This window comes from Vigna unguiculata, chromosome 7, assembly GCF_004118075.2.
Source record: "Vigna unguiculata cultivar IT97K-499-35 chromosome 7, ASM411807v1, whole genome shotgun sequence".
NCBI classification, from domain to species: domain Eukaryota; kingdom Viridiplantae; phylum Streptophyta; class Magnoliopsida; order Fabales; family Fabaceae; genus Vigna; species Vigna unguiculata.
In genome coordinates this window covers 5386106-5396188 of record NC_040285.1, presented here as the reverse complement: position 1 = coordinate 5396188, position 10083 = coordinate 5386106, and the positions used below count along the sequence as shown (strand labels likewise).

The window sequence follows — 10083 nt, the reverse complement described above, 5'->3', positions numbered from 1 at the left end:
GAGAAACCGAAGAGTAAAATTATAAATATAAAAAAAAATCTTGTTATATTTGAAGATGGGGAACGGGTCTTCACTTGCAGATCCAAACATATCACAGGATCATATTTTATGAAAATGAAACAATGGCGTTTGACACATTAATCATTTCGAGCTTATGTGATCTCAAATAGTTTCATTTGTAGTGTGACATGTTTAGGTCTTCTGCATTGCATCTTTTCTAAACAGGGAAAACACGGGATCCACTTGTTTATTATTGTTCATTCTAATTGGGGAGAGAAGAGAGAGTAAAAGATGTAATAACTTGTGTGAGGAGAGAAAAAAAAATATATGTGTGTATAATTAAACAAAACACATAACAAAACAATTCTGGTTTATGAATAGAAAAGTTTAAAATTGTTGAACAGTGGTTGATATTTCCACTAGCATAGGAGAAAGCCTTATTGTAGTTTTTATTTGATTAGTAAGTAGGAGGAAGGTATTTCTAGCGAGCATCCTTGGATAGAAGAAGATTATCCACTTTCCGGGCATTGCATAGTTCATCAGCACAATCACCACTCTCAAAAACAGCAGCTGCTCCCATTCCAGTACCTGCTCACACCAGACAACCCATCATTTTCTGCAACATGTTTATTAAGCACAAGCCAAAACATACAGTGAGAAAGTGAGTGTACCTATGCACATAGATATAACTCCAAATCGACAGTCCCTGCCACGTTTCTTCATTTCATGCAACAGTGTAGCAACACATCGAGCACCTACAAAAAAAATTGAAAAACAAAATGTCATGTATTATTCGAATTTAGCAAGTGAACGTGACAAAAATCCTACAGAAATTTTACAAGTAACACCAGTTGTCCAGAACAGAAGAAAATAAGGCAAAGAGATAGATTTGAAACGGAGATTGGATAACCGAGGAATTGAAAAACATACTCTCATTGGATCTCTCATGAATCAAAGTTAGTATATTTTTTGTGATTTATGTATGTTAATATGTAAGAATCTTAAATCTTAAGTAGTTTTCTGAAATTAAATTAGGAATGTATGAAAATTACAAAGAACTTACATGAACTGCTATACTCTTGAATAAAAAGAATTAGGCTGTATAACTATAAGTTATAACTTTTGACTTATCCAACAAGGGATTGGAGTATGGTGTATAGATAACAGTGGTGTTGTTGCATTTGGAATGTAAGATAAAAAGTTGTGATATACACCTGTTGCACCTAGAGGATGCCCAATTGCCATTGCACCTCCATTAACATTGATCTTTTCTGGATCAAGTCCTAGCTTGTTTCGGCAATACACGAACTGGGAAGCAAATGCCTTAACACAAACAAATTATTGAAGTTAGTATATGTAAATTCAGACAGAGAAAACGGAAAATGTAACACAAACACATTGGTCAAGTACCTCATTTATTTCAAACAGATCAATATCATCAAGCTCTAGACCTGCAGCCTTAACAGCAACAGGAATTGCAGCAGCAGGGCCCACACCCATGATTGCAGGATCAACACCAACTGCTGAGAAAGTCCTGGATGACAGCCAATAAATAATGTTCACATTTCTATCTTATCAATTATTCAATTTCAAATTTTAAGCACATTGATAATATAGTTTATGATTTTAGAATGGAACAATTCATTACAAGAAAGATAAATATATATAAATATGAAGTTCCAGTTTCTAAAAGAAATGCTTGACAGGTTTGTTCAATAAATTGTTCTCTTCCTAGATAATATTGTATGAATCTTGTATTTAGGGATTATAGTGAATGAAAGTTCCTTTCTATTTTTCTAAGGGGTGCACTTGTATAAGAAACATGACAAAACAGGAATTTGTCAGTACTTATTTTTTTAATGTATTTTGAGTTCTGTGCAATTATGCTTTTGGTGAATAAAGCACTCTACGTGAAAACGTGTGCCAAAATGTTGCTGGTATAGTTGGCAAGAAAATTGGTACTAATCTAGTAGGATTTGATAGTCAAATATACACCTAGCATAAGGAACTAGATATACCATTTACTAAATCAGATAAGTATAAATGTGTGTTGTTTGGCCAAAACAGAGAAAAAGTGCATCATTCTGCAGCTGAGCACTAATTTAATAACTCCAAAATATATTTTTTCTCAATTTTTTAAAAACTTAATTCAAACTTTAATCTAGAGCATTGACATATCAATATGCACTGGATATATAAATATTTCCATTGACTAAAGCTAATATGGCACAGACTATGTACCTGAATACACCAAGAATGGGTAGGCCCTTTTGCTGTGCAATACTTCTTTTCATAAGCAGAACAGCTCCAGCTCCATCACTCACCTGGCTAGAATTACCTAAAGCACAGGTATCACATGATTAAACTTAGAACATCAATTAGAAGGGATTTGGGGAAATGAATCAGGTTTTTTTGATCTTATACCAGCAGTAGTGGTTCCATCTTTCTTGAAGACAGGTTTGAGCCTCCCTAGATCAGATACTGTTGTCCCAGGTCGAATTCCATCATCAACAGAAATGGTGACAGGTTTCTCCTCACCAGATTTAGGGTCCACAATCTGTTAGAAAAAAAAAAAAAAAAAGGTTATATTCAGCACCAAGACGCCAAAGAAAGATTCAATATACCCTGTAACGGCAATACCTTGGTGGAAACTGGGATAATTTCATCTTTAAATCTACCAGAAGCAGTAGCTGCAGCAGCTCGTCTATGAGACTCAACCTAACAACATAAACAACATAATTGTTAAGAAGCTTCAGTTCAAAGTCATTAAATTATAAAATACGAAATCTTGAATTAAGAAAACATATATCCAACTTACTGCAGCCAGATCTTGTTCCTTCCTTGAAACACCAAAGCGATTTGCAACATTTTCAGAGGTAATACCCATTGGAAGAAGACAGTTTTGAGCTTGCTCAAACATTTTTACCTGTCACAACACCAAAGAAAATATCATAAACCTTGCAGCCATGTTAGAAGTTTTATTTCCTAAAATAAAAATTAAGATTATATAATAAAGCCGAGGAGATGGAGAGATGAAAAGAGGGAAAAATACTTTAGGATTAACTGATCCTTCCCATGCCATTGGATTCGCTGTCATAGATTCCAAACCAGCACCAATGCCTAAACAAAATAAGTAAAGATAACATAAGACGCTAAAAATCATTAACAATCACAAGAAGAACAACAAAGAAAAATGGTGCATCCTTTACCAATGTCATAGAATCCAGCCCTTATAGCAGCAGCTACATCAGCAACAGCCTGGAGTCCAGACGAACATTGCCTATTAACAGTCCTAACAGGTACAGTTTCTGGATGGAAATAAAATCACATGTACTATCAATAACAAATCAGAGTCACATATCAGGTTCACAAGCACGGAATATGTACACATACCAGGAAAACCAGCATAAAATGCAGCCATTCGGCATTCACTAGCTCTTTGAGATCCAGGAGCCAATACAGAACCCACAACAATATCCCCAACTTCACTTGGGTTAACATTGGTTCTCTCAATTACAGCCTATGATGAAAACCCATGTTCATGTAGAGTTATAGAATAGAAAGTTACATTTAATACAGTAAACTATAAACTAGAGTTACAAATACCTTTGCACAAATCAACACAGCTTAAGAAAAGCAGTTATTTATTACAACTCATCCAAAATTGAAAATGCACAAAAACTAAAAATCAAAAGCAAAGAACTGAAACCTTTAAAACAGGAGCCAGTAGATCATCAGCATGAGTGTCTTTGAAACCACCACGCTTAGATTTGCAAAGAGCAGTTCGATAAGCACTGCAGAATTGGAAATACATAATTTTGGGTAAAAGATAAAGATCCATCAAAAACAAATCCTCATAATTCACAGCTGTAAACTGTCATTAGATAATAAAACTTGTTTAACATGACATATTTCAATTGAGTAAGAGCACAACTTACGCCACGATCACAACATCGTCCCCAAATGTAGATGTCCTGTGATAAGCAGCACTATCCCCCGCCGCACATGCTGAAGCCTGGTGATCAAGAGTTCAACAAAGAAACAATCAACTGACAGCAAATAAAAGCATCAATATACAAATTGTTTTGTGATAAAAATATACAACAAACGCCTAACAATCCATCAAGGAAACCATGTGTAGCATAAGAATCATATGTGCACAATTTCTCAAACGCCCTGTCGGGCATATAAAATCATAAATATATACAAGATCAAAACTTAGAAAGAATTCTTAGCAAACAATTAATCAAGAAAAAAAAATCGGATTTAAATGTCAAAAGGGAAACATGAACACGTTCCATTTCAAAACAAGTGAAACAACCTATTGAACAAATATAAGCACGTTCAGTACATGAACACGTCCATATACATATTACTCTTTTATAAATAACAAAATCCTAACAATCAATCAAGGAAACTATATGTAGAAAAAAGAGTCATGTTTTTCCTTCTTCCAAGACCCGCACTCTAGCAGCCTACAAAATCACAAAATACATCCACGAAAAAATATTTCTTCACAATTCTGAGGGTAATAATCAATCAAGAGAAAACAAGATACAAGATCAAAACTTTTATAAAATTCTGAGCTAACAATCAAAGAAGAGAACAAATTGTCACAGAATTAACAAAAGGGTAATCAACACACATGTCAAACAACCTATGAAATGAATATGCAAATATTTTGAGCTAATAACCAATCAAGGGAGCTGATCATGGCAAAGTTAGCGAAAGGGACGGTTTTTCCAAAAGCCAAACAAGCATCAAAAGATTAAACGAAAAGGGCAACGACGAAAACGCCATGTTAGTGGTAAGAAAGTGAAGACAGAAAAAGGGAATGAAAGAAACTAACAGAGAGAGAGGATGATTCATTGGCGTGGGTGGATGATGAAGGGTTGAGATGATGAAGCAAAATCTTCTGTCTGTTGATCGCTTTCTCCATTTTTGAGTTTCGTGATTTGGAAAGTAAATCGAATTCGCAGAGAAAGGAAGAATGGTGAGATTCAAAGAAGAGATTTGATTTGATCACTTCATACTTCCGTTTATTTATCCAGTTTCGAAGCAACAAAAAAAGTCATAATTATTTTCACATATTATTATAAATTTATTATACCAAATTGTAATTTGGCTTTTATCTAATATTCAATGTATGTTTTTGTCTTTTTTTGTGATTTTTCCTTACAGATTTAGAAATTTCATAATTTGTATTACATATTCATTTTTTTAAAGTTTATTTTCTTTTTTTATATTCATTTCATTAAATTTGTTCACCATATTTTGATAAGAAAGTGTTATGTCGAGGTTTATTATAAGTAAATAAATAAAACATACCTTGAATTCAATATTTTAAAAAATATAACAATTTACTAACAAAATCTAGGACTAAAATCATGAAACAAATATTATTGTTAAAAAAAATACATTTTTCACTTCTTATTTAATATGTTATTCTGATAATTTTCTAATAGAGATGTTTGAAGAAGTCATAACGATATGTTAAGAGGAATATTTATCTTATTAAAAATAGTTTTGCTTGAATTATTAATTTCATTAATATAAATATATAATTTCAATATTGTTTTGATATAAATTTTATCTTATTATTATAATAGTTCTATTTTTTTTATTTTTATGAGTGTTTTTTTTTTCACTTGACTATGGTAATGATAAAAAGGATGACAATATGGATTTAGTTCGGTGGATCAACTTGCAGGTTTGCAAAAAAAAAAATGCAGGCAGGCTGAGATATTGAGCTTGCTGGCCTGCAAAAGTCCAACCCGTATAATCCGTAGCTTGCTCAGGCTGCGACCTGCATAAAAAAAACTTGCACTTGTGTATATTGATTACTTTTCTTCTAAACTTCTATATAAATGTACCAAATTCTTGTATGAGTGGTAAACACAAGTGTATGTATTCTGGGATGTGCTAAAATTTGAAGAATACATGATATATGTTAAAGTATGAATATGAATATGATGAAAATGTTGAATTATCAATTTATCATCCACTCCCTAAAGTCTTTGCTTAATCTTGTGAAAGTTTTCCAATTTGGTGAACATTTAAAGCTTTATCATATGATTTAAAAACAAACAAAAAAAATAAAAACAAAAGCAAGTTGGAACATAACTTATGCGAGACGGACCAAACTTTTCAACCCGCATTATGGGGGTTGCCCTGTCATGGCTTGGTTTGGGGACATTGGTCCTAAGTGTTGGGACATCAATGGAAGATTTGGTAGCAAGCATAATAGGTGCAAAGTCTCACGAGTCTATTCAATATACTAGTCTTGTGGAAGTAGATTTTAGATTATCTAGTTATTTGAACTGTTTTGGATTTATGGTTGTTTAAGCCATTAGACTGAGATATGTGGACTGAAACCTGGTATTTGATTCAATGTATGTGAAGTATACGCATTCTTGGATTGGTTCATATAATGAAATGATATTGTTGAATGAGTTGTTAGGTTGAAGCAATTGATTTATTTGAATGGAAAAATGAGAAAGACTAAGTTAAGAAGTGATTTGTAAGGCTCAGTTATTCTCCGTTTGGTTTATTTTATGGATTGTCCACTCCTTGGGCCTAAGGAGAGCTAGCCCAATTCATTTTTCTGACCTAAAGCGCCCAAAACCCTAATCTGAGCTCACTTTCGTAAAAACAGATTCCCTTCTCTTAGAGCTGCTGCCGCCTCTGCTAGGGTTCCAGAGCGCACCTTCTGTTCACATTCCGCTTAACTCCGTTCTTGACCCACGTAAGTGTTTCCAATCCATGCTCCTATAATTCTCTGGTCCTATTTGTCGTGTGTAGTGTTAAAGCTTCAGTAGTAAACACTCCCTGTTCGTTTTTCCAGCTCTGTGATCTCCTCCTAGAGTTGTGGTACTCCGCTGTTCTGTGTCGGGACACTTTAAACTAGCTTGTTCCAGGTAGGGAAGCTAGAACCCACTCGTGTATTTCATTTTTTTACTGCTGTTTCACTGTTGTACTGAGGGTCTTTGACTGATTTGAGGCTCTATGTGCTTAAAATGCGTTTGGTATGTTGTTTTGGTGTGGTGAGAATGACTGTTGCAGAAGAACAGTGGCGAAGCCTGTTACTCTCACCCAAGCGAGCCAGTCTCGCCTAGGCGAGATGAACAGGGACTCGCCTGGATCATTTTTGCGTGAAAGGTCGTCCAGGCGACCAGCTCGACTTTTGAGCGAGTGAGTACCTCGCCCAGGCGAGAGGGGTCTCGCCTAAGTGAGATCCCGCGTGTGCTCCTGCCCCTTTCTTGAGCCCTCGCCTAGGCGAAGAGGGACTCGCCTGAGCGAGCACGTCTCGCCTGAGCGAGCACGTCTCGCCTGAGCGAGGGGCTGGGCGAGACAGTGTGCTGTTTGGATGTTCGGTTGTTCCTGGATGGTTAGTATTGGTTTGGAAATGAATGGTATGATGAGAAACATGTATATAATAAATGTTATGTATGCTTGGCATGATTAATGAATTGCGTATGACGGGTTGGGTATGATCTTGGCATGTGAAATGAATGAGTGGTTTGGAACTAAAGGAACATGGTATTGATATGAGAGGAGGCCCTAGACTCATGGGTGATGATGATCTGAGGTATGGATTCGGAATGTTATGCGTATGAGGAATTAATCTCAGGGGTTGGTATGGAATTTTAAATATGATTTAGTGTTCCCTTTTGCTGATTTATGAATGTTGGTCTGCGTCAGCGTGTAAATTCCTTGGGGTCTCTATTCAGTGGTCGGGACGTAATCCCATGGCCCCTGTTAGTGGGTGTCCATGGTGGTGCCCCATCTGTATAACTAGGTAAGGATTCAAGTTAAGGTTGCATCCTGACACTCTAAGGAGTCAGTCAGTCTCACTTAGAGTGGACTAACTCCTGTGGTGAGAGTAGCAGGAGGCCCGAAATTCATTTAGGGCTAACCTTGTGGTGAGGGAAATTTGATTCATCGTAACACTTGTAACACATAGCTCAGGGGTGAGCAAAGGTATCCATCACAAGTGCAAGCATCCTCTAAATCCGACCAGGTTATACATATCCGGATGAGTCGAGTCGAGTCGTAGTGTATTGAATGAAGAGTCATGATATGCTTGGTTGTTGTATGAGTATGGGATGGTGAAAATATAATTGACTGTATGATGAATATGTTATTGGCTCTAGCTTACCCTTTCTATTGTTTGTTGTATGTTCTGTGGTGTGGCTTTTTCTTTTGCGATGATCATCAATTTGATTGATAGGAGCAGATGGACGAGATTCTCGTGACCAACAAGGAAATGGAGATTTCGCTGCCTAGTCCGCGTGGATTGGACTATAGCTTCCTTTGGACTTTTCTTTAGGGCTATGGCCCCTGTATTTCACTGTTCTTGGATTTGTAAACTTTTAGTCAAATCGTTATCCTGTTTTTGTTGGCATCGTGGTGTGCCTAGTTTTGTAGGGGTGGTGTTAAGAACCCCAGGACTGCGTTGTTGTACTATCTTATGTGTGGCATTTCCTTTAATTGCTATTTTAAATTAAATGGGACGTTACATGATTTTCATCAAAGATTTGTTTTGATAATTTTTTATTATAATTTTTCTTTTACAAATTTTATTCTATTGCAAAGTTTTAAATGGATAACTTTTGTGATAAAATATAATTTCTTTCTATTTGAATTTATGAAATTAATTTACCCTTACACTTTTGTGTCTCTTTTATTTTATTTTTTTTTCTTCTTATACGATGATGATGTATATTTTATATATGCAGAGTAAAAATAAAAGTTGATGAAGATAATAATTCAAGAGTTAGAATAATGAGCAAACTGGAACAAGAAGCTGGAGAAACAAAATAAGTGCATTTTAAATTAGAAGTTTATCCTGTTGAAAAGTTATATTTAATTTTATAGTTAGAAATCAAAATATTTATGACTTTATTTTGAATGCATTTCGAAAGAAAATCCTATTCGGCTATGAACCCTAGTATATTTTCAATTACCAACGCTATCGATATTTTTTTATAACAAGTATTTGTTAATTGATATTTGTTTATAAAAAGCTGGAATGTTACATATATTATATACTTTCAACTTATATTTTAGAAACTTAGATGGTTTTTACAAATTCTCTCTTTAAGTCTATTCTAAGTCTATAGTAAAATATATACTTATATAAAAGTGTTATACGATGACATTAACTTGTAAAATTTATAATTAACAGTGGTTTTTTAATATATATATATATATATATATATATATATATATATATATATATATAAACTACCATGCACTTAAATTAAATGTCACTATTATTACGAAAATCTAAAACAATATCTTTAAATGTTACATAAATGTAAACCTAAAAAATGTGAAAATTGACAGACGAATGTAACACTCTTTTTTCTTTTTTTCTAAAGAGATATATTTAATATTTTAGGCATTTCAGGGACGCAACCTAATTTATCTCTTTAAAATTTATTGCGACTAAAAGTAATATTAAAAAAAAACACTACGATTTACTTGATAATAAGTAGAGAATCATAATTAGAAGAAAATAACAAAAATAAGTGTCAAAACTCAAAAATGTATATAGAAGAATTGAAAATGTAGGAGTGTGGTGATGTAGCATAGAATCAAATCCAGAATTGTTGGGAAGCGTGTGATTTGATGAAGCAAGATTGATACGTAAGGGACACGTACTTGTGGAGTAGATATACATCAATTCCATCGTTTACATTTGCTTATTTATTTATTTAAACTTAAAACAGGAGTACATGTGATATTTTATTAAAAAAAAAGGAAAAGAATATAATGTTAATTTATTTTAATTGGAAGAAAAGAAGAAGGTAAAACTGACTGAAAAAAATGCATTTTAATTAGCGTAATAAAATAATTTATTTACATATATTAATATATTAATAATATGTTTAGAAAATAATTTTTAAAATGTATATTGATTTAAAAATAATTTTAAAATATAAATTAAAGTTAACATAAATTTTAAATCAAAATAAAAAAATTATATAATTTTAATGAACAAAAGATCTTCAAGATAAAAATATTTTAAAAATTTAATTTAAAAAATATCATGATTTAAATAACTGAAAATGTTAAAAT

The 10083-nt window shown here is 33.5% G+C and overlaps 1 protein-coding gene and 1 long non-coding RNA gene across 2 annotated transcripts; one reads left to right on the top strand and one right to left on the bottom strand.

Moving 5' to 3' along the window:
* Positions 1-282: 282 nt before the first annotated feature.
* LOC114192697 (3-ketoacyl-CoA thiolase 2, peroxisomal) lies at positions 283-5078 on the bottom strand. Its single transcript, XM_028082482.1, has 14 exons — positions 4850-5078; positions 3939-4015; positions 3710-3794; positions 3394-3520; positions 3210-3308; positions 3053-3120; positions 2819-2926; positions 2641-2718; positions 2425-2557; positions 2242-2338; positions 1411-1534; positions 1215-1323; positions 672-755; positions 283-588 (listed from the first exon to the last, which is right to left on the bottom strand). The coding sequence occupies exons 1-14, from the start codon at positions 4937-4939 to the stop codon at positions 482-484; spliced, it is 1386 nt and encodes a 461-aa protein (XP_027938283.1). The 5' UTR covers positions 4940-5078; the 3' UTR covers positions 283-481.
* A 1582-nt stretch (positions 5079-6660) lies between these two features.
* Positions 6661-8379, top strand: LOC114190103. Its single transcript, XR_003605768.1, has 3 exons — positions 6661-6745; positions 6845-6917; positions 8231-8379. It is a non-coding gene; the product is annotated as an uncharacterized LOC114190103 (long non-coding RNA).
* The last annotated feature ends 1704 nt before the right edge of the window (positions 8380-10083 follow it).

What these genes read in the sequence shown, in the direction of transcription:
- LOC114192697 (XM_028082482.1), bottom strand. Translation starts at nt 4,939, where the DNA reads ATGGAGAAAGCGATCAACAGACAGAAGATTTTGCTTCATCATCTCAAC. An exon ending in CCCATTCTTGGTGTATTCAG is followed by an intron (nt 1,535 to 2,241) that starts GTACATAGTCTG and finishes GCTGTCATCCAG; the next exon opens with GACTTTCTCAGCAGTTGGTG. An exon ending in ATCTGTTTGAAATAAATGAG is followed by an intron (nt 1,324 to 1,410) that starts GTACTTGACCAA and finishes GTTTGTGTTAAG; the next exon opens with GCATTTGCTTCCCAGTTCGT.